The sequence below is a fragment of the Bufo bufo genome, chromosome 4 (assembly GCF_905171765.1).
Source record: "Bufo bufo chromosome 4, aBufBuf1.1, whole genome shotgun sequence".
In the NCBI taxonomy this organism is placed as follows: domain Eukaryota; kingdom Metazoa; phylum Chordata; class Amphibia; order Anura; family Bufonidae; genus Bufo; species Bufo bufo.
In genome coordinates, this window is record NC_053392.1 from 399,875,179 (window position 1) to 399,902,570 (window position 27,392).

At 45.7% G+C, this 27,392-nt stretch overlaps 1 protein-coding gene across 1 annotated transcript in view; it reads left to right on the forward strand.

Moving 5' to 3' along the window:
• The first annotated feature begins 3,130 nt into the window (after positions 1-3,130).
• Positions 3,131-27,392, forward strand: part of MAP3K4 (mitogen-activated protein kinase kinase kinase 4) — a 188,135-nt gene continuing 163,873 nt past the window's right edge. Inside the window, exon 1 of the mRNA XM_040429284.1 lies at positions 3,131-3,503. Within this exon, the coding sequence (XP_040285218.1) occupies positions 3,499-3,503 (5 nt within the window). The 5' untranslated portion in view covers positions 3,131-3,498. The remainder of the gene's footprint in view (positions 3,504-27,392) is intronic.

Here is a 27,392-nt window from a genome sequence, read left to right on the forward strand (position 1 = left end):
AAAATAAAAGTTCATCATGAATGCCATAATGGAAAAAAAATAATAATGGAATAATGGAAAAAAAATTATTGGATTATGTGCTGTTTTTGGTAACCTCAAAATTGCGGGTGTTCCCGCAACGCACCCGCACATTTTCCCGCAACGCCCGTGTGAAACCAGCCTAATTGTATTGACCCACAAACATTTTTAGTGGAGACTGAACGCCATAAAAACAAAACCCAAAAACCTTCCAATTTCACCCCACAAAAATGTTTTCCCATTTTCCTATACAAGCTATGGCAAACTAAACGGTGCCATTTAAAAATACAATTAGTCCTGCAAAAAACATGCCCCTATATGGCTATGTGAACAGAAAACAAAAAAAATATGGCTCTTTGAAGGGCGAAGAAAAAATGAAAACAAAAAATAAAAATAGGTTGTTTTCGAAAAGGGTTAAGGACTTATACACTTGTACAATACACAGACAATATACAGTATGTATGCCCTCTGAGCACCGCCTTACAGGCTTAGGACGTATGCACAAGAACATATTGTTTGGGGGTTGGATGCAGACCCATTTACTTTAATGGGGGCCGCAAAAGATGCAGAAAGCTCACCATGTGCTGTCCGCATTTGTATGTCCGTTCCATGGCAAAAATATAGAACATGTCCTATTTCTATCCCCATTACGGAAAAGGATAGGACTGTTCTATTATGACCTGGACGTTCCATATGTTACGCAAAATGGGATGGTATTTGTGATTTGCAGATCCGCAATTTGTGGACCGCAAAACAGGCAATGGTTGTGTGCATGAGCCCTTTAGTCAGGTGCAGCATCTACAGACATATTTTCTTGCAGAAGCAAAGTTTTTTTTCTTTACCTGTGACACCAAAGAAAAAACTTTGTATATGTCTGTGAGTACAGCACAGGTCCAATGTACATCTTTGATGGTCCTCCCCTATGCACTGCCCTTTGCACAAGCCAAAAGTCCAGATTTTGTGCAGCACATAGCACTAATACCCATTGAAAAGGGTGAAATCTGCAGCTAAAACCGCAAACATAATTGTTGTGCTGCGGATTTGGAAAAAATCTACAAAGGGTGCATGAGATTTCTGTAACTTCCTACACTTTGCTGGTTCTGTAATACGATGCGGTTTGTCGGCACTGGAATCTGCACAGAAAAACTGCACATATTCAGCAACAGGTGCAGGTGGCTGCACACGGTGCAGACTTGTGTGCAGAAAATCTGCTCCAAAAGCACACAAAAAAAGCTAATAAATTCAGTTTTGCCACAGATCTCACCCTTCCATTAAAAAGGGTGAAATTGCAAAAACAATTGACATGCTTTGGATTTCAAAAACTGAACAAGACATTTGTCTAATCTCATACACAAAATCCACGTGTGTAATCTGCACCATGTGCAGGCACCCTTAGGCCTCTTTCACATGGGCGTCATGTTTTTAGCCCGGATAAGATGCGGGTGCGTCGCGGGAAAATGTGCGATTTGTGGAACGGGTGGCCAGATCCAGAAAAAAATGCAGATGTGTGCTTGGTCTCATAGGAAGATTTGGTTGTGTGCATGAGTCCTAAGGGCAGCTGCACACAGTGCAGATTTGTGTGCCGAAAATCTGCACCACAAAAAGCTGCACTATATATGGTGTGGTTTTTAGTCTGAATATGCTACAGATCTCTCCCTTCCACTGAAAAGGATGAAATCCACGCAAGAAAAATGCTACAATTAACATGGTGCAGATTTCTAAATCTTGTTGTAGTAATCTGATGCGTACCTCTGCTCTGCAAAAGACAGGTGAAATCCTATGTTTGGTCATATGTTGCAGACTGCGGACCCATTCAAGTTTACAGGCCACAATCCTGAGCCAGTACGCTTGTGGGCATGAGCCCTTAGGGTAGGTTCACAGAGTTTTCTACGTGCTGAAAAAGATGGATTTAGAATCTATTTCAGTATTTCTTGTGTTTTTTTTGGATGCATTTTGTGATTGCAAGTTTAGATATGAATTTGGAGTGGAATCTGCACCAAGAATTAACATGTAACTTTTTTTTTTTTTTTACACGCTACGTCTTTTAAAACCGTAAGGCCCAGTTCACACTTCAGTAATTTTATCAGTGGTTTCTATTAGTTATTGTGAGGCAAAATTAAAGGGATTCTGTCATGAGATTTTACCCCTCTAACCTAAACATATGCTCATGTCCGGAGTAATAAGAAGAATCCTAAGCTGGCCTTATTAAACCTCACTGTGGCTCTATTTGCCCAAAAAAATGGTTTTTATAACCTGTCAATCACTCACTTAAGGTGCCCAAGGGGAGGTCTGTTAATACAGGGTGCCCGGCCGCACCCCTCGCCGTCCGCTGCCCAACGCCGCCTTCCCTGTCTTCAGCGCCGCCTCCGCAATACTCCCCGTTCCTCTGCCAGATCAACTTTAATTATCTTTAGTAACATGATAAGCATCGCGGCCTTTATTAACCAACAAATATTTAATAAAGAATTTTGTTTTAACGATTCGATTGCGTTGTGGTTCATATAATACGAATTGGTTTATATAAATGGGGAATATGGCATCATTTGCGGATGCTGACCGCATTGGTCTGTCTGCAAGATCCATGTCTCTGCTCCGCAAAAGATAAGTGAAGTCCTATCTTATGTTCCAAATTGTGGCCCTATTTAAGTCAATGGGTCCGCATCCGCACCACAGCCGGTGTCCTTATATTGCAGACCGGTCGTTTAGGGTCCGCAATACACGCACTGAGCCGGTACGCTGGTGTGCATGAGCTCTTGTGGTTTCTGAGGAAGACGGGCACCATTCCAGTCATGCTATGGTGCCCCATAACCACACATTGGTAGGTAACAGAGGAGTCACTTTTTACTTCTCTCTCTATGGACTATTGCTCCATTTCACCTCTGGTTTTCAGAATGCGTGGACATGTTTATGCTGGTGAGGCCATTGTAGTGCAATTACAATGAGAGACACTTGAGGGCAATGTGTGTTTATGAGCCTTTATCTGCCTCAGCTCCACTGAGTCACAGCCGCCATGCAGGCCTCAGCGGAGTAATCTACCCGTGACCCGCCGCCGCACTCGGTGACATTATACAACCCTGCCGTCATCTCTGGAATGTAATGCGCCCTATCAACCTCATCCTGCACAGAACTGACCAAACTCTACCCTCCTTCATATGCAAACCAGTGCCTGCTACAGAGCCTCCCCTCTGCTCTGCAGCTGCCTAATAGTGAGCCAACGCTTGTGAATGGGGAAAGGCGCCTGCGCGGGAGGATCCGGCTCCCTTCCTGGCAAAAAGTGAGCCGCTCAGTACTTGTCGCTTGCAGCTTGCAGCTGGAAGGGGCGAGGGGGGCAAAAAGCCGCCGGAGCTGTGGATATACAGTGTGCATGTTGACTTGCTCGTGCATCCGGGCACTGTGGGCAAAATGCATGTGGCGCTAATCTCTATGGGCTCCCGTGGGATGCTGTAACCAGAAAAGACGTTGGCCGCGAATTGTGTTCCTATGAGGTAGGTGCCGTAAGTTGGTGAATGTGACCAGGGACGTAGTGCACCTCTGTAATGGAAACCTCCTATCCTGCTCGGAGGGTTCCCTCCTTGGATCCCGGGAGCTGCTGCTGATCCTCATCATCCCATGGATATAGCTGCTGATCTTCTTCCCCATAGACATGGCTTATAGCCTTCGCTGGCACTTGTGTAATGGGCAGCCACCAGGGAGGGCACTAGTTGGTTATAGTCATGTGTGAGGGAGATTTAGCAAAGCAGTTACGTCATGTTCTTGTGGCAGTGCCCTGAAGAAATCGGGCAGTATCATATGCCAGAACAAGGGGGCATGGTTGTCATGCCATGGTCTTCTTCTTTTCAAAGTGGGACGAGCCACTGTAGTGACTTGGTGCATCCTGGCATTCCTTGGCTGTCCCTGAAAACTGCACTTCTTGCTACTGGTTTGCACAGTGTCCATTGATGGCTGTGTGATGCTGTGGCACAATCTGGGCAGTGCAGTGTGGTATGTGCCTCCCTGGTTCATACAAGGATGCCAGCGACTTGGGACGCATCCTACTAGAATTGGTGCGGTAGCAGTAGTCCCTCTAGGACAGGGCTGGGCTGGCCAACCTGCGGCTCTCCAGCTGTTGCAGAGCTACAACTCCCAGTCTGCCTACAGCAGGGCATGGTGGGAGTTGTAGTTCTACAACAGCTGGAGAGCCGCAGGTTGGCCAGCCCTGCTCTAGGTGAACAGCCAGCTATCTTCTGGCCACCTGCACACGCTGCGGAATATGTGCGTATACATGCAAAAAAAACCAACCTGCAACGTATTACAGTATCAGCAAAGTGTATGAGGTTACACAAATCTCATATAGACTTTGCAGAAAAAGCCTTGCCGCGCGGATTTCAAAATAAACAGCGTGTCAATTATGTTTGTTGTTTTAGCTACCGAATTTTCAATGCAAGGGTGAGATGTGAGAAAAAAAAACGCATCAAATTTGCAAAAAAAAATAAAATAATCACAATTAGATATGCAGCAGAAATGCAAATAAGGCTACTTTCACACTAGCGTTCTGCTGTCCGCTCGTGAGCTCCGTTTGAAGGGGCTCACGAGCGGAGCAGAACGCTTCCGTCCAGCCCTGATGCAGTCTGAATGGATGCGGATCCGCTCAGACTGCATCAGTCTGGCGGCGTTCAGCCTCCGCTCCGCTCGCCTCCGCACGGCCAGGCGGACAGCTGAACGCTGCTTGCAGCGTTCGGGTGTCCGCCTGGCCGTGCGGAGGCGAGCGGATCCGTCCACACTTACAATGTAAGTCAATGGGGACGGATCCGCTTGAAGATGACACAATGTGGCTCAATCTTCAAGCGGATCCGTTCCCCATTGACTTTCAATGTAAAGTCTGAACGGATCCGCTCAGGCTACTTTCACACTTAGAACGCTCCGAACGCTAGTGTGAAAGTAGCCTAACTCCGTACAGAAAATCCAGCAGATCCTTCAAATATCAGGTGTCCCTCCACATGCTCCCTTGGTGCTTTGAAGTGGACACTTTGGATGAGACTGTCCACTGTTGCCTACTGGCTTTCTTTTCCAGATCGGCTCTCGTGAAAGGTGAAAGAAGCTTTTCACACACTTGGAAAGGATATACGGGAGGTTGCATCAACTGTTTCATTCTCTGCAGTTCTTGTGCATAACCTTCAGCATGACAGGAAGATGCGCATTAAGGAATTCAATGTATGGCTTGGTGAATGGTGTCTGAACCAAGGGTTTGGCTTTGTGTCTCATGTTAGCTCTTGTTGGAATGGAAAAGAACTGTACAAGGAAGATGGTTTGCATCTTTCTCTCAAAGGAACGAATGTCCTCGGTGAACAGTTCCAAGTATTTGCTAAGAAGCATTTAAACTAGGAAAGGGGGGCAAAAGAGTGATAATCCAGCAGTCCAACTGCCCCCCGGAACAATGCCAGAAGAGGCAAGTAGCACAAAGGTTAAGAAATGACAAGCTCAGAGTCTTGTCTACAAATGCTCGCAGTCTAGGGAATAAGATCAATGAACTTGAGGCTATAATGGCATCTGAGAATATAGATGTAGTGGCTGTTACTGAGACGTGGTTCAAGGGGAGTAATGACTGGGATATATCAATACCAGGGTTCTCTCTATACAGGAAAGACAGAGAAGGCAAGAAGAGGGGAGGGGTGGCCCTGTATGTGAAAGATAGCATAAAATCTAATTTGATACAAGTTAGCGAGAACAATTTAGAGTCAGTTTGGGTTACCGTGCAGCTTGATAATCATAAGGTAACTCGTGTAGGTGTGATATATAGACCACCTAGCCAAGTCAAAGAATTAGATGATCTACTAGTTGAGGAAATAGCTTAAATGACATTGAAGGGGGAAGTTATCATTATGGGAGACTTCAATCTTCCAGATGTAAACTGGAAAACCAAAATAGCTAGTTCTGTCAGGATATTCTAAATTCCCTACTGGGATTATCTCTACAGCAAGTAGTGGAGGAGCCAACCCGGAAGGAGGTCATTTTAGATTTACTATTGACAAATGGGAATTTGGTATCTGATATTACTGTAGAGGAAAGCTTGGGATCTAGTGATCACCAGTCAGTGTGGTTTACTATAAGTACAGTGACTGAGTCAGACCACACAAAAACAAAAGTTTTAGAAAAACCGACTTTTCTAAAATTAGATTAGTGGTATACGAGTCCCTATCAGACTGGAAACGTTTCATTGGAGTCCAGGAGAAATGGGACTACTTAAAAGTGGCACTATTGAAGGTAACAGAAAATTGCATTAGGCTTGTCAGTAAAAGCAATAAAAGGAAGAGACCACTGTGTGGTACTCAGCAGAAGTGGCCAAAATCATTAAAAACAAAAAGATAGCTTTTAGGAATTATATAAAAAAAAAAAAAAAAAACGAGGATGAAAGACAAATTTATAAGATTAGGCAGAGAGAGGCCAAACAAGTTATAAGAGCTTCCAAAGCACAGGCAGAAGAGAAATTAGCTCAGTCAGGGAAAAAAGGCGATAAGGCATCCTTCAGATACATAAATGAAAAAAGGAAACTAAAACAAGGAATTACAAAATTAAAAACTAAAGAAGGAAGGTATATGGAAGATGATAAAGAACTAGCTGACTGCCTCAATGAATACTTCTGTTCAGTTTTTACAAAGGAAAATGAAGGAGAAGGACCTCAGTTAGGAAAGAAGACTAATGAATCTTTTGATGCATGTGTCTTTACAGAGGAAGAGGTTCTAAGTCAGCTGTCTAAAATTAATACAAATAAGTCACAGGGGCCTGATGGGATACACCTAAAGCTATTAAAAGAGCTCAGCGGTGAACTAGCAAAACCATTAACAGATTTATTTAACCAATCACTGGCAACAGGAGTCGTCCCAGAAGATTGGAAATTAGCAAATGTTGTGCCCATTCACAAGAAAGGTAGTAGGGAGGAATCGGGCAACTATAGGCCAGTAAGGCCTCTTTCACACTTGCGTTGTTGGGATCCGGCATGCACTTCCGTTGCCGGAGGTGCCTGCCGGATCCGTAACAACGCAAGTGTACTGAAAGCATTTGAAGACGGAACCGTCTTCCAAATGCTTTCAGTGTTACTATGGCACCCAGGACGCTATTAAAGTCCTGGTTGCCATAGTAGGAGCGGGGAGCGGGGGAGCGGTATACTTACAGTCCGTGCGGCTCCCCGGGCGCTCCAGAATGACGTCAGAGCGCCCCATGCGCATGGATGACGTGATCCATGTGATCACGTGATCCATGCGCTTGGGGCGCCCTGACGTCACTCTGGAGCGCCCGGGGAGCCGCACGGACGGTAAGTATGCTGCTCCCCTGCTCCCCGCTACACTTACCATGGCTGTCAGGACTTTAGCGTCCCGGCAGCCATGGTAACTATTCAGAAAAAGCTAAACGTCGGATGCGGCAATGCGCCGAAACGACGTTTAGCTTAAGGCCGGATCCGGATCAATGCCTTTCAATGGGCATTGATCCCGGATCCGGCCTTGCGGCAAGTCTTCAGGATTTTTGGCCGGAGCAAAAAGCGCAGCATGCTGCGGTATTTTCTCCGGCCAAAAAACGTTCCGTACCGGAACTGAAGACATCCTGATGCATCCTGAACGGATTACTCTCCATTCAGAATGCATTAGGATAATCCTGATCAGTATTCTTCCGGCATAGAGTCCCGACGACGGAACTCTATGCCGGAAGACAAGAACGCAAGTGTGAAAGAGCCCTAAGCCTGACATCAATAGTGGGGAAATTAATGGATACCATACTTAAGGAGAGGATTGTGGAACATCTAAAATCCCATGGATTGAAAGATGAAAAACAGCATGGGTTTACTTCAGGGAGATTATGTCAAACTAATCTTATTGATTTTTTTGATTGGGTGACTAAAATAATAGATGGAGGAGGTGCAGTAGGCATCGCTTATCTAGACTTCAGTAAGGCTTTTGATACTGTCCCACACAGAAGGCTTATCAATAAATTGCAGTCTTTGGGCTTGGACTCCCATATTGTTGAATGGATTAGGCAGTGGCTGAGGGACAGGCAACAGAGGGTTGTAGTCAATGGAGTATATTCAGACCAAGGTCTTGTTACCAGTGGGGTACCTCAGGGATCTGTTCTGGGACCCATATTGTTTAATATCTTTATCAGCAAAATTGCAGAAGGCCTCGATGGTAAGGTGTGTCTTTTTGCTAAAGACACAAAGATTTGTAACAGGGTTAATGTTCCTGGAGGGATACACCAAATGGAAAAGGATTTAGGAAAACTAGAGGAATGGTCAAAAATCTGGCAACTAAAATTTAACCTGGGGCATAAAAACCCAAGGGCAGAATATAAAATCATTGATACAGTCCTAAAATCAGTATCTGAGGAAAGGGATTTAGGGGTCGTTATTTCAGAAGACTTAAAGGTAGGCAGACAATGTCATAGAGCAGCAGGAAATGCTAGCAGAATGCTTGGGTGTATAGGGAGAGGCATTACCAGTAGAAAGAGGGATGTAAGAGTAGTGGATGCATGGAATAGCCTTCCTGCCGAAGTGGTAGCTGCAAATACAGTGAAGGAGTTTAAGCATGCATGGGATAGGCATAAGGCCATCCTTCATATAAGATAGGGCCAGGGGCTATCCATAGTATTTAGTATATTGGGCAGACTAGATGGGCCAAATGGTTCTTATCTGCCGACACATTCTATGTTTCTATATGTAAGCATGGGTTTGCTTGGTACTGGAAACCACCTCAACTTTCCATTGCAGTAGTTCCGACTACATCTGTAATATGGCATCCAGTGGACAAGCAAAGACTTTTTTTTTTTTTTCTGTCAGATTTTGCATGGATGTGAGGAAAAAAAATCTGTCTTTGTGTGGATTGGTTGCATGTGGAGTTCCAATGTCGAGTTGTATGATTTTAAGTCAGGAACTTTAAAGGCTATGTACACCTTTTGGGAGCATTTTTTTAAATTATTGCATTGTTCTCATTTTGAGCTAAAATGATTTTTCCAATTGATCTTTATTACAAATATGGAACCTTTTTTTCCTGCACAGAGCTGAGATGCTCTAGCATGCCTCTGTATTTTCTCTCTTCCGTCAGTTGGGGAGCTGACAGGCTCCTTATCTCTGCTCTCTGACGTTATAAACTAGGGATCGACCGATATTGATTTTTTAGGGCCGATACCGATAATTTGTGAACTTTCAGGCCGATAGCCGATAATTTATACCGATATTCTGGGAATTTTCATTTTTGAGAAAAAAAAAAATTCCTACACAAATCTGCTGAAAATTAATATGTTTATTGTTAATGTGTATTTTTTTTTGTTTATAGTTAATGTGTATTTTTTTTTTATAAATCTTTTTCATTTATACTTAATATTTTTGTGTTTTTTTTTTACTAACTTTTAACCCCCTTAGGGACTAGAACCCTTGTCCTATTCCCCCTGATAGATCTCTATCAGGGTGAATAGGATCTCACACTGTCCCTGCTGCTCTGTGCTCTGTGCACACAGCAGCATGGAGCTGAACATGGCAGCCAGGGCTTCAATAGCGTCCTGGCTGCCATGGCAACCGATCGGAGCCCTAGGCTTACACAGCTGGGGCTCCGATCGGAGGAGCAGGGGAGAGGGGATCCTGTGGCCACTGCCACCAATGATTAATACTGGGGGGGGGGGGGGGGGCGCACTGCGCCACCAATGTTTTTACTATTGGCCGGGATGGGGGTGGGGGGCGCACTGCGCCACCAATGATTAATACTGGGGGGCTTGGGGGGGCGCACTGCGCCACCAATGAAGATAAGTCTATCGATCATTCATATACAGGAGGCGGGAGCTGGCTGCAGAATCACATAGCCGGCTCCCGACCTCTATCAGCGGTAGCTGCGATCCGCGGCACCTGAGGAGTTAACTACCGCGGACCGCAGCTATTGCTCATAGAGGTCGGGAGCCGGCTATGTGATTCTGCAGCCAGCTCCCGCCTCCTGTATATATGAATGAATGAAAGGCTTATCTTCATTGGTGGCGCAGCGGCCACAGCCCCGCCCCTCCTCTTATGTTCTATCCCCTCATTGGCGGCAGCGGCAGCAGCAGCACAGGGGGAGGAGACACGGCTTCCTTCTCCCCTGTGCTGTGGAGGGAACACAGAGAGCGCTGTCAGCAGCGCGTTCTGTGTTCCCCATACGTTATCGGTATATCGGCAAAATAGATGCCGATACCGATAACGTTCAAAATCCTCAATATCGGCCGATAATATCGGCCAAACCGATAATCGGTCGATCCCTATTATAAACACTAATTATAAGAATGTAGCTTAAGTAAGTGTGTCCGTATTTTGTGGATCCGTGGTTTGCGGTCTGCAATATGGACACGATTGTGTGCATTAGACCTTAGATCTCCTAAAAATCTGAATGTGTTAAACTTTTTTGCATTCTGATGCAGGTCCCTAACACAATCTACATATTTCATTGTCGCAGAAGGGATTGTCAGGGAACAGACTGGATGGAAAAGTAGTGCGTATAGCAAGTATGCCTGCCTGCCAGTTGGAAAGGATTATTCTTGCATATTATGTGAAAAGTGTCTGAACATGCTAATTCACTCGGACATACCATCTGGTGTAAAGCACAGAAACAAATATGTGGTTTTTGTACTGTATAGAACGGTCGTATTTAAGAATTTAAGACGCTGTGTCACAGGGCATGGCTGCTTAACTTGGGACATCTATAATGTGTCTTTATTGAGTTCACTCACACACAGCAGTGTTTTTTGGAAAAATTAATTTTATTTTTTTTTCCCCTTTTTATTATCAGCATAAAAATTCAGTTGTTTGCAGAAAGGGAATTGTGAAATATAAAATATAAAACGCCTACAATAAATGCTTTTTTTTTTGGCATTTTTATTATTTTTTTTCACTTCAGTATGTCAAGAAATGTTTGGAAAAACACGTGTGAACTTCTTAATTATTTTATTTTATAGAAGACAAAGCCACAAACACTGTCAAATTTACTAATCCTAAAAATGGCGTAAGCTCAGACAGGCTGTGTAGACCTGCACACAGATTTTTATGCCAGAATTGTGGTGCAATTTTGGCTCAAAATGGCGCATCTTAGGCCCCTTTCGCGCGGGTGCAATGCGTGAGGTGAACGCATTGCACCCGCGCTGAATCGACCCAATCATTTCTATGGGGCTGTGCACATGAGCGGTGATTTTCACGCATCACTTGTGCGTTGCGTGAAAATCGCAGCATGCTCCTCTGTGTGTTCTCCACGCAACGCAGGCCCCATAGAAGTGAATGGGGCTGCCTAAAAATCGCAAGCAAGTGCGGATGCGGTGCGATTTTTCATGCACGGTTGCTAGTAAACGATCATGGACCCAATCTTTATTATTTTCCCCCATGACATGGTTATAAGGGAAAATAATAGCATTCTTAATACATAATTGCATAGTACAATAGGGCTGGAGGGGTTAAAAAATAAAATAAAAAGATTTAACTCTCCTTAGTCCACTTGCTCGCGCAGCCTGGCTTCTCTTCTGTCTTCATCTTTGGCTACTTTCACACTGCTGTTTCTGGGTCCGCCTGTGAGATCCGTTTCAAGGCTCTCACAAGCGGCCCAAAACGGATCAGTTCAGCCCCAGTGCATTCTGAATGTAAAAGTTCAGAATGCATCAGTTTGGCTCCGTTCCGCCTCTATTCCGCTCTGGAGGCAGACACCAAAACTCTGCTTGCAGCGTTTTGATGTCCGCCTGACGATGTGGAGCCAAACGAATACAAGCGTTTGCATTATAGGTGTGGATCCGTCTGTGCAGATACCAGACGGATCCGCACCTAAACGCATGTGTGAAAGTAGCCTTTGCTGTACACAGGAAAAGGACCTGTGGTGATGTCACTGTGGTCATCACATGGTCCGTCACATGATCCATCACCATGGTGATGGACCATGTGATGAGCGCAGTGACGTCATCAAAGGTCCTATTCCTCGAAGAAGACAGATTATAATTTTTTTTTTAAATCATTGATTTTTATCCACCCTGCCATCAGATCTCCCTACCCGAGTGCGCACACGCGGACACATCATCTTGAGCAGTTTAGGGCTCTTTCACACCTGCGTTTTTGTCTTCCGGCATAGAGTTCCGTCGTCGGGGCTCTATGCCGGAAGAATCCTGATCAGGATTATCCTAATGCATTCTGAATGGAGAGAAATCCGTTCAGGATGCATCAGGATGCCTTCAGTTCCGGTACGGAACGTATTTTGGCTGGAGAAAATACCGCAGCATGCTGCGCTTTTTGCTCCGGCCAAAAATCCGGAACACTTGCCGCAAGGCCGGATCCGGGATTAATGCCCATTGAAAAGCATTGATCCGGATCCGGCCTTAAGCTAAACGTCGTTTCGGCGCATTGCCGGAGCCGACATTTAGCTTTTTCAGAGTGGTTACCATGGCTGCCGGGACGCTAAAGTCCTGGCAGCCATGGTAAAGTGTAGCGGGGAGCGGGGGAGCAGCATACTTACCGTCCGTGCGGCTCCCCGGGCGCTCCAGAGTGACGTCAGGGCGCCCCAAGCGCATGGATCATGTGATCGCATGGATCACGTCATCCATGCGCATGGGGCGCTCTGACGTCATTCTGGAGCGCCCCGGGAGCCGCACGGACTGTAAGTATACCGCTCCTCCGCTCCCCGCTCCTACTATGGCAACCAGGACCTTAATAGCGTCCTGGCTGCCATAGTAACACTGTAAGCATTTGGAAGACGGTTCCGTCTTCAAATGCTTTCAGTACACTTGCGTTTTTCCGGATCCGGAGTGTAATTCCGGCAAGTGGAGTACACGCCGTATCCGGACAACGCAAGTGTGAAAGAGGCCTTAGCCTCACCACATGGCAGAGCTGAGTGCAGGATATTGGGGACCCTACATAGCAGAGGTGATTGCAGGATATTGGGGACACCACATAGCAGAGCTGAGTGCAGGATATTGGGGTCACCCTGAGTGCGCACGCGCGGTGTACGGTTTCGCGCATACAAATGAAGTAGGTGCTTCTCCCACGGCGGTGCAATCATTTCTACGAATCCAGTGGATACACACACCCTCCTCCAGCTGATTCCAGTGCGGCTGCGTCACTTCCGGGTATAGTATTCTGCCAAGGTATAGGAATCTGGCAGAACACCATCACTGGCCTAGGGTGTTTTTTTTTTTGGCCTTTTTAAAAAAGCTAGAATAGCCACAGGTATTTTCTTGGCCACCTTATGTTTTTATGGCAATTTTTGCACTCAGTGGGGTTCATTTATCATAGACTGGTGTTTTACGCTGGTCTATGATAGCCCCTGCACTGCTGAAGGATGCTCCTAATCTCTCATATGCCTTGTCATCAATTAGGTGCATCTTCAGGCAATCCATATGCCTAGATTGAAAACTACTCCAGTCCCTGACTAGAGTAGTTTTCGATAGTCATTTTTGCTCATTTCCAGGTGTAAATGTTGGTGAATGGGGCAGAGTGATGACCCTGCCCAGGCTTGGCTCCTATGGTGTCCTGAAAAATGCCAAAAGCTCCAGCATGCTACATTTTTTTTAAATAAATGGGGGGAAAAAACAAAACAAAAAAATAACACCTAAGGAACAAACATGTCAGTAGCAAAAGAAAAAAAGTTTATGTCCTGCGTTTACAATAGTCCTGCAGCTGTGCTGGAGTTTTTACAGCAAAAGGTCTCATGCACATGACCGTTCCGTTTTTTGCAGTCCGCAAACTGCCGATCCGCAAAAAACGGAAGCCGCCCGTGTGTCTTCCGCAATTTGTAGAAATGCCTATTCTTTTCCGGAGTGCTGTCCGCATCTTTTGCGGCCCCATTGAAGTGAATGGGTCCGCATCCGAGCCGCAAAAACTGCAGCTCGGATGCGGACCAAAATAACGGTTGTGTGCATGAGGCCAAAGTAGGATGCTAAAGACACCGGTGCAAAAAATGCAACAGAAAACGCAAAAGTCCAGAAAAACGCCAGAGAAAATCTACGTGTAAAAGCAGCCTTGGGCTACATGCACACAAACGTTTTTCGTTTCCGTGTCCGTTGTGTTTTTTTTTTTTCTTTTAGCGGATAGGGTGTGGACCCATTCATTTCAATGGGTCCGCAAAAAAATGCGGACAACAGTGTCCTGTACGCATCAGTATGTCCGTTCCGTAGCCCTGCAAAAAAATATAGAACATGTCCTATTCTTGTCCGTTTTAGGCATTGTTACTATGGATCTGCAAAAAAAAAAATGGCATATGGATGTCATCCCCCTATTTATTTATTTTTAATTTTTTTCCATTTTGTATGGGAGCTGTCAAAAATGAAAGATGGAATCTGGTTGCTATGGGCAACTAAGCCAGTTCTACTTTCCACCAGTTTGATAAATGACCCCTTTATTCCTTACTTTTGACGAGGGTCCCTAATAAGGCCTGTTATGATATTGTTTACTGGCTGTACACATAACTATTGTCTGATGCCAGCTGCTGACGATCTTCTCTCACACTGCCGTAAACTTGTACGTTGAGCCAAGTGACCATGTTTATTGAGAAGCAGAGAGAAGACAATGGATTATCTAATGTATCCTGGCAGATTTTGGCAAGGCGGCAAATTTTCCACCTGCCAGTTATTTCCGCTGTATGAGAGACCACTGATTTAAAGGGTTGAGTGAGAGAATTAAAAATCTTGGACAAGCCCAAAAAAGGGGTTTAAAGGGGTATTCCGGTAGGTACAAGTTATCCCCTAACCCCTAGGGCAGTGGTGGCGAACCTATGGCACTGGTGCCGGAGGCGGCACTCAGAGCCCTCTCTGTGGGCACCTGCACCCTGGAAAAAGTCTATGGTGTACCAATATGCCTTAGGCTGAGTTCACACGGGCGAGTATTCTGCGCGGATGCGATGCGTGAGGTGAACGCATTGCACCCGCACTGAATCCGGACCCATTCACTTCTATGGGGCTGTGCACATGAGCGGTGATTTTCACGCATCACTTATGTGTTGTGTGAAAATCGCAGCATGCTCTATATTGTGCGTTTTCCATGCAAGGCAGGCCCCATACAAGTGAATGGGGCTGCGTGAAAATCGCAGGCATCCGCAATTAAGTATGGATGTGGTGTGATTTTTTCACGCATGGTTGCTAAGATAACAGTCTATTCACTGTATTATTTTCCCTTATAACATGGTTATAAGGGAAAATAATAGCATTCTTTAATACAGAATGGTTAGTAGGTGGTCAATTGAGGGTTAAAAAAATAATTAACTCACCTTCTCCTATTTGATCACGTAGCTGCCGGTCTCTTCTTACTTCTTTAATCATGAGCTGCCAGCTAAAGGACCTGTGGTGACATCACATCACATGGTCCAATACCGTGGTGATGGATCATGTAATTGGACCATGTGATCTGACGTCACCACAGGTCCTTTAGTCGGCAGCTCATGATTAAAGGGGTTCTGCACTTTCATTTAACTGATGATCTATCCTCTGGATAGATCATCAGCTTCTGATCGGCGGGGGTCCGACACCCGGGACCCCTGCCGACCAGCTGCTTGAGAAGGCATCGGCGCTCCAGCAGCGCCGCGGTCTTCTCACGGTTTACTGCCGGCCCAGTTACGTCACGACTAGTATCAACTAGCGTGGGCAGGGCTAAGCTCTGTTCACTTGAATGGAGCTTAGCCGCGCCCACGCTAGTTTATACTAGTCGTGACGTCAGTGGGCCGGTGGCCCGGCTGTAAACAGCGAGAAGCCCGCGGCGCTGCTGGAGTGCCGCTGCCTTCTGAAACAGCTGATCGGCGGGGGTCCTGGTTGTCGGACCCCCGCCGATCAGAAGCTGATGATCTATTCAGAGGATAGATCATCAGTTAAATGAAAGTGCAGAACCCCTTTAAAGAAGTAAGAAGAGACCGGCACCTACGCGATCAAGAGGAGAAGGGGAGTTAATTATTTATTCTTTTTTTAACCCTTAATTGACCACCTACTAAGCATTCTGTATTTAGAATGCTATTCTTTACCCTTATAACCATGTTATAAGGGAAAATAATAACATCTACACAACACCGAACCCAAACCTGAAACTCAGTGAAGAAGTTCGGGTCTGGGTACCACAGTCAGTTTTTTATCACGCGCGTGCAAAACGCATTGCACCCGCGCGATAAAAACTGAAAAACGGAACGCAATCGCAGTCAAAACTGACTGCAATTGGGTACCTACTCGCGCGGGTTTGCCGCAACGCATCCGGACCTTATCCGGACATGCTCATGTGAACTCAGCCTTAGACTTTTCCTGCCATTCATCATCGCAGGGCTCACTATGAACAGCAGGCAGCGCACTGAATGTAGGCAGGCTATTATAGCTAAATGATACAGTACATGGAAGATATACTATACTGGACTGTAGGATTCAGGTTTAACTGCCATGTTGGCACTTTGCGATAAAGAGCTGGGTTTTGGGTTGCAGTTTGGGCACTCGGTCTGTAAAAGGTTTGCCATCACTGCCCTAGGGGATATCTCCAAACTCCCATAGAAATGAATGGAGCGGCCTATCTTGCAGAACAGATGTACAGATGCAGAAAGCAAACTGATGACATCTCATTGCTTTCCGAATCCCTATGTCCATTCTTCAAAATTTAAACGGTGTCCTATACCCAATGAAGTCAATGGATGTGCAGAAAATACGGATGGCACACAGACCGTTTCCATATTTTGCAGATTCTCGGTTTGCAGACCTCAAAATGATTACGGTCGTGTGCTTGAGGCCTTTTAGTTTTAAAGGGAACCTGTCACTGGGATTTTGTGTATAGAGCTGAGGACATGGGTTGCTAGAAGGCCACTAGCACATCTGCAATATCCAGTCCCCATAGCTCTGTGTGCTTTTATTGTGTAAAAAAAAAAATCGATTTGATACATATGCAAATTAACCTGAGATGAGTCCTATACGTGAGATGAGTCAGTTTATTGTGTATCGTTTGTTTTTTTCCCACAATAAAAGCACACAGAGCTATGGGGACTGAGTATTGCGGATGTGCTAGCGGCCATCTAGCAACCCATGTCCTCAGCTCTATACACAAAATCCCGGTGACAGGTTCTCTTTAAGCCATTTTAGGGCCTGTCAAAGATTTTTAATGATCTCACACAACCCCTTTAAGCTTGTTAATGTATATGCTGTTCAGTTTATGTGAACCTGTGAAAAGTTCATAGACTAGCTTGCTGTCATATAAAAGGCTGCTCTGTGCTAGTAGTGCTGTTCCGTACAAAATAATTGATGCTTTTGTTAACATTCATTAAATACAAATAATACAGGATCGGTCTGGAGTACTAAGCTACAGTACAGGAATAACACATCTGCTGTTCTTAAAGGGGTTATGCAGTGCTACAACATTGATGACCTATCCTCAGGATAGGTCATCAATATCAGATTGGCGGGGGTCCAACACCCAGAACCCCCACAATCAGCTGTTTGATCGCTGCTTCTTCAAAATTACCTGTGCACCGTATTCTTTGTGGTGGTGCAGTGTAATCACAGCTGCTCGTCACCAAGCGCTACTATATTTTTAAACTGCTGATTGGCATGGGTGCGACCCCAGCTGATCTAAGATCCAGGGAATAGGTCCTCAATATTGTAGCACAGTATAACCCCTTTAACGGTCCATTCACACGTCCGTGGTGTATTGCGGATCCACAATACACCCGGTCGGCACCCCCCATAGAACTGCCTATTCTTGCCCACAATTGCGGATAACAATAGGACATGTTCTATTTTGTAGCGGAGAATGAGTGGAGCACCCGTTCCCGATATTGCGGACCCATTTGTGGACGTGTGAATGGACCCTAAAGCGGCTTTAAAGGGTTATCTGGGAATTTATATTGGATGACCTATCCTGTAGATAGCGCATCAATATCAGATCTGTTATGGGTCCGACACATAGCACCCCCGCCAATCAGCTGTTAGAAAAGGCTGGAGTTCTGTGAGAGAAGTGACTCCTTCCTAGGCCATGTCACATCACCACACATGGCCTAGTGGTGCTACGTTTGGCTAACGTGTATAAGCTCCTTTAGACCATTCTGCCCCATAGGTTTTGGCAGTAGGGCATGAGTTGTTAAAGGGTGTTCTGGTTTCAGCAAGTCAGTGATATTTTCTTTATAATGTTATACAGTTTACATTCCTCTTGCGGTTCAGGATCTCCATTTGCTACCGCAGGGCTCGACAAATTCCAGGCGCCAGGTCGCCACGGCGACCAGGAATTTGGTCCTGGCATTTGGGTATTTGTCAGCCCGTTTTCAAAGATGCACTCTCGGCGCGCACCATGGTTTCCTGAGCCAGCACAGTGGAGAAGGAGAGGAGTCCCTCCATCCCCACTGTGCTCGGCTGCCGCTGACCACCAATGAGAACAGAGTAGGAGGAGGAGGGGAGGGACTGTGGCCACTGCACCACCAATGAATGCCTGAATACCAATGTGCCGGCCATATCCCGGCCCCTATGACTGCACGCTGTGATCCGCGCGATTAACCCCTCAGTTGAGGGGTTAATCGCGCGGATCACAGCGTCCTGTCAGAGGTCGGGTGCCGGGAATGTTTGTCTGCATTGTCTGTAATGCTGGGGCTCCGATCGGTTACCATGGCAGCCAGCAGTCACGCTACTGAAGTCCTGGCTACGATAGTATGTTAGTGAGCAGCATTATACTCACGTGCGCCGTGGCCGCCGGGCGCTCCTTCTTCTGTCTGTGCGGCTCATTGCTAATGCTTATAGCATTAGCAATGCGCCGCACAGACCTATGAGAAGAAGGCGCTCCCGGCGATCACGGCGCACGTGAGTATAATGCTGCTCACTAACATACCATCGCAGCCAGGACTTCAGTAGCGTCCTGGCTGCCATGGTAACAGATCGGAGCCCCAGCATTACACTGCTGGGACTCCGATCGGAACTGCCCACTGCCACCAATGATGAGGAGGAGGAGGGGGACCCTGTGGCCACTGCCACCAATGATTAATACTGGGGAGGGAGGGGGAGTGGGTTTGTTACCAGAGGGGGCTGATAAGAGGGAGAGGCTGGAGGGGGCTGATCAGAGGCTGGAGGGGCACATGATAGGCTGGCTGCCATGGTCAGCTCCCCGCTGTTGTGTGCACAAAGCACAGGGCAGCAGGGAGAGTGTAAAGTCCTATTCACCCTAATAGAGCTCTATTAGGGTGAATATGACAAGGGTTCTAGCCCTTAAGGAGGCTAATAGTTATTAAATAAAAAGTAAAAAAAAAAAAAAGTTTAAACAGCGCCCCCCCCCCCAAATATAGAAAACAATATATCGCTATATAGATCGCATATCGCACATGCTTAAAAAGATATTGCAATATAGATTTTATGACGCGGCTCCACCTGGCTCCTAACTTTTTTAGCTGGCTCCTAGATTCCAAGGAAATTTGTCAAGCCCTGTGCTACCGTTCAATATAACCCTTTAATGTTTACCTTTAGCGGGCAAAACCTGTTCTGGTTGTGTGACGGACGAACGGGTGCAGAACCGGTTACTGTTGTGTGTTGCACTGAGGTGTCTAGAGCCCACCACTGTACAGCTATATGCAGATATTATCTGACTGCATTTCATAGTGACAGGTTCCCTTTATTGCTTAGGCTACTTTCACACTTGCAGCATAGTGATCCGGCAAGCAGTTCCATCGCCAGAACTGGTTGCCGGATCCTGAAATCTGCATGCAAACAGACAGCATTTGTAGACTGATCCGGATGTGGATCCGTCTTACAAATGCATTGCAAGAACAGATCCGTCTCTCCGGGTGTCATCCGGAGAAACGGATCAGTTATATATTTTTTCCACATTTTTACTGGTCTGCGCATGCATAGACCGGAAGGACAGATCCGACATTGCGGTATTTTTAATGCCTGATCCGGCACTAATACATTTCAATGTAAATTAATGCTGGATCCGGCATTCCGGCAACTGATCCGGAATTTTGGACAGAGTATTTCCTCCGTCCAAAACGCCGTTCAGTGGCTGAACTGAAGTCATCCTGAACGGATTGCTCTCCATTCAGAATGCATTAGGATAAAACTGATCAGTTCTTTTCCGGTATAGAGCCCCTGGGACGGAACTCTGTGCCGGAAAAGAAAAACGCAAGTGTGAAAGTACCCTTAGGCCTCTTTCAGACGTGCGTTGCAGAAAAATGTGCGGGTGCGTTGCGGGAACATGCACGATTTTTCCGTGCGAGTGCAAAACATTGTAATACGTTTTGCACTCGCGTGAGAAAAATCGCGCATGTTTGGTACCCGAACTTCTTCACAGAAGTTCGGGCTTGGGATCGGTGTTCTGTAGATTGTATTATTTTGCCTTATAACATGGTTATAATGGAAAATAATAGCATTCTGAATACAGAATGCATAGTAAAATAGCGCTGGAGGGGTTAAAAAAAAAAAAAATAACAATAATTTAACTCGCCTTAGTCCACTTGATCCTGAAGCCCGGCATCATCTTCTGTCTTCATCTTAGCTGTGTGCAGGAAAAGGACCTGTGGTGACATCACTCCGGTCATCACATTATCCATCACATGATCTTTTACCATGGTGATGGCCGGACTGATGTCACCACAGGTCCTGTTGCTGCACACAGCTAAGATAAAGACAGAAGGAGATGCCGGGCTTCGCGATCAAGTGAATTAAGGTGAGTTAAAAATTATTATTATTTTTTAACCCCTCCAGCGCTATTTTACTATGCATTCTGTATTCAGAATGCTATTATTTTCCATTTATAACCATGTTATAAGGGAAAATAATAATGACCGGGTCGCCATCCCGATCGTCTCCTAGCAACCGTGCGTGAAAATCGCACCGCATCCGCACTTGCTTGCGATTTTCACGCAACCCCATTCACTTCTATGGGGCCTGTGTTGCGTGAAAAACGCTGAATATAGAGCATGCTGCGATTTTCACGCAACGCACAAGTGATGCGTGAAAATCACCGCTCATGTGAACAGCCCCTTAGAAATGAATGGGTCGGGATTCAGTGCGGGTGCAATGCGTTCAACTCACGCATCGCATCCGCGCGGAATACTCGCCCGTGTGAAAGGGGCCTTAGTGTTGGGACGTTACACTGGGCAGACACAGTCCATGTGTCTCTTCCACCCCCTCTGGTATTGTACATGTGTGGTGCAAGGCGGGAGGAAACATGAAAACCTAGAATAAGGTGATCTTGTTAATAGCAGTGATGCATAGAACTGCTCACTATCACATAAATGTATGGAATAAATGCTGCGGCCGAGGAGGCGAGCGCTGAGCACACCTTATCTCTTTCATAAAGTGAGGCAACTTCGCAGTTGGTGTGTGATTCAGGTTTGACCTTTGGATGCAGACTGGATACAGGTTGGCTTCCCGGTATCTGCTGACGGCAAGCATCGGCGGGTGTGGCTTCATTACTGTGGAAAATTGTTCCCAGCAACTGGAAGTGCAGAGCACTGGGTGTTCCTCCAAACAGTCAACTCACATGAACCTTATCGTATAGTCAAGCTTTTCTCATTACATAATACAATGTACTTTACATGACTGTGGCTGCTTGCTCTGCTATTATGTAATGTCAGTTTTGTTTTAACTCTGCATTTATTTTTTTGAGTTCATTTTCTGTAATTTCAAAAATTATTTCACCTAAGCCATATTTACTGTCACAACTTGGAACTAGGTGTACTATTAACACCTTTTGTGCGTTATGCCTGGGGTTTTCCTCACTACATTGAGTATCTATTTGTCAGTGGGTTTGGTTGGCGTGTGGCGAGCTGCAATTTGAAACATACTGAACAGATTACAAGACCTTACAACTTGGCACCTGTCTTCCCCCATTTAGGTCTTGGAGCAGTTCACCTTGTGCTTGCATTCTGATATTTGCTAGCGTTACCCTGTTAATAGTTTATCAGTTAACAGCATGCAAAATGAATGAACAAAAGAGAAATCTAAATTAAATCAGTATTAGGTTTGACCACTTTCAAAAGGACCTAGAATGTTTTAAGTACACTTGCACACAGTGTTTGAAGGAATTCGGCAGGGAGATTGTTCCAGACATCTTGTAGAACTAACCACTAGGGTTGTTGCGATACCAAAATTTTTATTCGATTTCGATACCATAAAAAAGTATTGCGATTAGGGTTGTTTCGGGTATTGAATTTTTGATACCCAATTGATAATTTGATACGATACCGGGATTTACCTTTTATTGATACTAGGCTGTGCTACTGCTCTCAGCGCGGCCGTGTTCCCTCCGCAGCACGGGGAGAAGGAAGCAGTCTCTCTTTCCCCCCCTGTGCCGCTGCCACCAATGGGAACGAAGAGGAGGGGCTGTGGCCACTGCGCCACCAATAATAACTAACGTTCAATACATTACAGCCGGCAGAAACACATTGCCGGCACCCGACCTCTGACATGGCGCTGCGTCCGCGGCAATTAACCCCATCAGGTGCCGCATCTGAGGGGTTAACTGCTGCTGATCGAGCTCCCTGTCATAGAGGTCGGGTGCCGGCAATGTGTTTCTGCCGCTGGCTGTATTTGTATTAAACGTCAATTATCATTGGTGGCGCACTGTCCCCTCACCTCCTCTCATTGGCAGCAGTGGCAGCTTCTGATCAGAGCCCCAGCAGTGTAATCCTGGGGCTCCGATTGGTTACCATGGCAGCCAGGATGCTACTGAAGCCCTGGCTGCCATAGTCAGCTCCCTGCTGCTGTGTGCACTATGCACAGGGCGGCAGGGAGACTGTAAATCCTATTCTCCATAAGAGAGCTCTATAGGGTGAATAGGACATGGGATTAAAAGATCCCAGGTTCTAGCCCCTAAGTAAAAAAAAAAAACAAAAAAAAAACACACACATATCGCCACGTCCGAAAAGTCCAAACTATTAAAATATTAAAAAAATCTCCTATGCGGTGAACGCCGTAAAAGAAAAACCGCGCGATTCGCCATTTTTTTTTTTCACCTTGTCCACCCCCAAAAATAGAATAGGACTGTTCGATTATGGGCCGGACGTTCCATAAAATGCGGAATGTACGCAGCTTTTTTTGGCGGTTTTTATTTTTTTTGCGTGGAATAGAGTATCGCAATACTTTTTTATGGTATCGAAACCGAATCAAAATTTTGGTATCGAAACAACACTAATTGCGATACTCGATACCATTCTATACCACGCGAAAAAAAGCAGCCTGCTTTCCGCATTTTATGGAACGTCCGGCCCATAATCGAACAGTCCCATCCTATTTTCTGGGGGGACAAGGTGACAGAAAAATTGTGAATCACGCATTTATTTTTATTTTTTAATACAAATACAGGTGTGGCACCTGAGGGGTTAACTGCCGTGGATCGCAGCGCCCTATCATAGAGGTCGGGTGCCAGCTATATGATTCTGCAGCCGGCACCCGCCTCTTGTATTTGTATTAATGGTTTAGTTATCATCATTGGTGGCGCAGTGGCCAGAGCCCCTCCCCTCCTGCACCCCTCTCTTCTCATTGGTGGCAGCAGGGGCACAGGGGGGAGGGAGGGAGAGAGACTCCTTCTCCCCTGTGCTACTGAGGAGAACATGGAGCGTGCTGAGAGCAGCATGCGCCATGTTCTGTGATACTAGGCTGTGCAGTAGCGCAGCCTAGTATTGGTAAATGTAAAATCCCGGTATCGAATCGATACCGGTACAAAGGTATTGATAATTTGATACCCGCAAGTCCGCAACAACACTACTAACAACAGATCTGAAGGCTTGCTCGGATCCTTCAGTCTCTTCATGTAATCACAGACTGGATGGTGTTGAGGTCAGGGCTCTGTGGGTGCTAGACCATTACTTCCAAGACTCCTTGTTCTTTATGCTGCATATAGTTCAACAAGAAGCAAGGTAGTTATACTGCATTAGCAAGGTTTCTCCAAGGCAAAAATTTCAAGGTAGACTGGGGTGTCAAGATGTGTTGTTCAAGCTCTTTTGAAGAAGCACAAAGGAGCGGGCAACCTTGAGGACCATAGAGGCAATGATTGGCTAAGGAAACTTAGTGAAGCTAACTTTGCTTGTAAATCAGAAGATGCCCAGTAGTGCCACCAGATCTGAACTGACAGAAACCAGTGGGACCCAGGTATACCCATCTACTGTTAGAAGTGTGGCCAGAAGTAGTCTTCATGGAAGAATTGCATCCAAAAAGCCATGCTGTCTATATGGAAACAAGGCCATGCAGTATAACTTTGCAGGAATACATAGGAACTGGGGTGTAGAAAAATGGCAGCAGATGCTCTGGAGTCAAACTCTTAAAACATTTGCCTGCCATAGAAGGCAGTTGGTTTGCCGAAGGGCTGTTGAGCGGTACCATATTTTAATATCTGCACGCAACAGTGAAGCATGGTGGACATTCCTTGCAAGTTTGGGGCTATATTTCAGCAAATGGAGTTGGCATTTAGTCAGGTTTGATGGTTTTCTGCATGCTGAGAAATACAAGCAGATACTTTATATTATACTTTACCCAAAAGAAGGATTTGAGCAAGCTTACATCCACTGAAGATCTGTGGTTAGTTCTCCAAGATATTTGGAACAACCTCTGTGCTGAGTTCCTTTAAAAACTGTGTGAAAGTGTACCTAAAATAATTGATGCTGTTTTGAAGTCAATTGATTTCAATGGAGCTCCTCTGCCAGCAGGGAATTGAACACTTGCCCGGTTTTACTGCATGTTGTAGCTAATAGCTAGCATTTCTATGTGGGGGGAACCCTCATATCAGCTTATTGTCAATGGACGGTTTAGCAAAAAGGGATCTTCCAAAACCATCCTCCCTTTTAATGTTAGCGAAGTGTTTGGCTCCACAAACCTCCAGCTAGCTAAGTAGCTAATTTTTTAATTGGCTTTTGTGGCAGCATTTGCCCCCATAATACTGTTTTTCCAGCGATGACTTCACATTGTTGCTAGGGGTACATTCAGTACAAGTAGAGCATGCTGTATAGGTGTTCCTGGAATTACCTCAAGTACAGCGAATTCATCGACAATTCTCCTTGTGGGCTGCAAGGCCTACCCACATGAAGAATGCTCTGTTTCATCTTACGTTGGCATGTGATTACAGCAAGCATGTAAAAGGGTGATCTGAGATCAGCTCATGCTCCTCTGTCGTTTGGCACTTTGCAGTCCATAGATTACAGTAAGTAGAGACTATATAGGTACACGCCGTGTTGAATATTCTGGACTTATATCCCAGCTAAAGTACATGTGTATGCCGTATTTTTCACACATTTTACCGGAATTGTGTTACCTGTTGTTGGCTGAGATCACATGATAGCTGCAGTGGAACTCATCTTCTGTATGTGTGTATATGGCCGCATCCCTCATGCTGAAAGCTGTTCCAAACAACTACATCATTTTTTCTAACTAAATATTGCAGGAATATTCAACCACGCAAAGTACTCTGCTTAGACCGATGGAATCCTGACAGGGTCCCTCATGCCAGAGAGCTGTGTTTAACTCTGAAATGCCGGAAGAGGGGATTTATGAGGACACGATAGTCTTAGCAAAAGTCCACTGAAGACCTGTACTACAAATTGTCTAAACAATCAAAAGTTGCAGACGTCACAAATTAGGCATGGGGGATAATTTGTGACTTATATTTTGACCAGAGACATGCTGTCACGGCACGGTGTAGGTGGTAAACTCCACACCGAACACAGGGGGGAAGGCATGGAAACTAGGGAAACATCACCACCTAGTGAATCCCTAAACCAAACCCAACCCTGACTACTATCAGTATGAACAGACCTCGATGGTAGGAATGTTCATATTAGGGCTGCAGTAAACGATTATTTTAGTAATCAAGTATTTTATCGATAATTTTTTTTATGATTAATCGAGAGCCAGCAGCTCCCTCCCACCCCTGCTCCTCCTGACACCGGGAGTGCACAGCGTCATTGGTTGCTTTGACGCTGTGCACTCCGGGCGCCCAGCCTTAGTCGCACCAACTTACCTTTCCAGCAGGGGCGCTGCCGACACGCCATCGTTCCGCGCTGCTCTGCGTCTGCGTACGCCGTACTGCAAACGTGGGCCCATTGATTTGAAGCCGGAAGATACGGTCAAAGATAGGATATGTCTTATGTTTTGCAGTGCGGAGGCTCGGACCGGAAATCCCATGGAAGTTTTTTGTAATGTTTCCGTGGGCTCCTGATCTGTGCCTCCGCTCAGGAAAAGATAGGACATGTCCTATCTTTAGCAGTATCTTGCGGATCCTGGACCCATTCAAGTCAATCAGTCTGCATTCGCAGCATGGAGTGCACACGGCCAGTGCCTGTATATTGCAGACCTGTCGTTTGCAGTCTGCAATACGGGCACTTAACCTTTACATTCATCAGCATGAGCCCTTACAGGTGAAATAAAAAGCCAGAGCCACACTCATGTCTGTAAGGACCTAGTAATCAGTAATTTTGAGTGTCTCCCAAACCCTTTAACTCCTTCACGCCCAGCGTACATGTACAGCGCTGGGCGGGTGTTTAAAGATGGCGCCTGCCCGCTGCGGGCGCCATAGGCGCAGGTGGCCACCTGCTTCTTTTAGCAGACACCCGCGGCTCATGTCCATAACCTGCAGTAATGCCGATCGCGGACATTTAACCCCTCAGATGCCGTGGTCAATCCTGACCATGGCATCTGAGCGCGCGTGAAACCGAAAGTGCGCACTTTCGGTTATGCTCTGGCTCCCCTGTGTGGCGATCGGAGGAGCCGAAGTGTGTATGCAGTTACCCCTGTCTTTATGAATGACAGGAGGCTGCTGCATAGTATTTCTTATGGAACCCTTGCCTGTAATAGGGCTCCATAGGAAAGTAGTAAAATCATCATAGATTCCAATGCAAGTGCATTGGAGTGTATTATAATAGCAATCAGATAATTGATTGTTATAGTTCCCTATAGAAACTATAACAAAGTGTTAACAAAAAAAAGTAAAAAAATATCAAAATTCAAATCGCCCCCCTTTTCCCAAAATAAAAATAAAAGAACTAAAAAAATATAATCATGGGTGTCTCAATGGGCAAAACGGCCATAGTATAAATATATAAAAATATATTCCCCATGTGGCAAACGGCAAAACGGGGGAAAAAGCGTCCAAAAGGAAAAGTTCAGATCGCCCTGCAAAAAATAAGCCCCCATACAGCTCCGTACACATAATTACAAAAAAGTTATAGGGGTCAAAATATGCTGACACATTTTCATTTTTTTTTTAGCACTATCAAAACGCTAGAAAAACTATACATATCAGGGCTCCAGATGGCGACCAAAATGGCGACTTAGAATTGCTAAATGGCGACAAGACTTTGTAGTCTTGTCGCTATTTGCGCCTAGACCCGCTGCTGCTCTGCCGCTTTCACAAACTGACATGGCACGCACTGCTGTCAGCGTGTGCCATGTTCTCCTCAGCAGCACACGGGAGAAGGAGGCAGTCCCTCCCCTGCCACCAA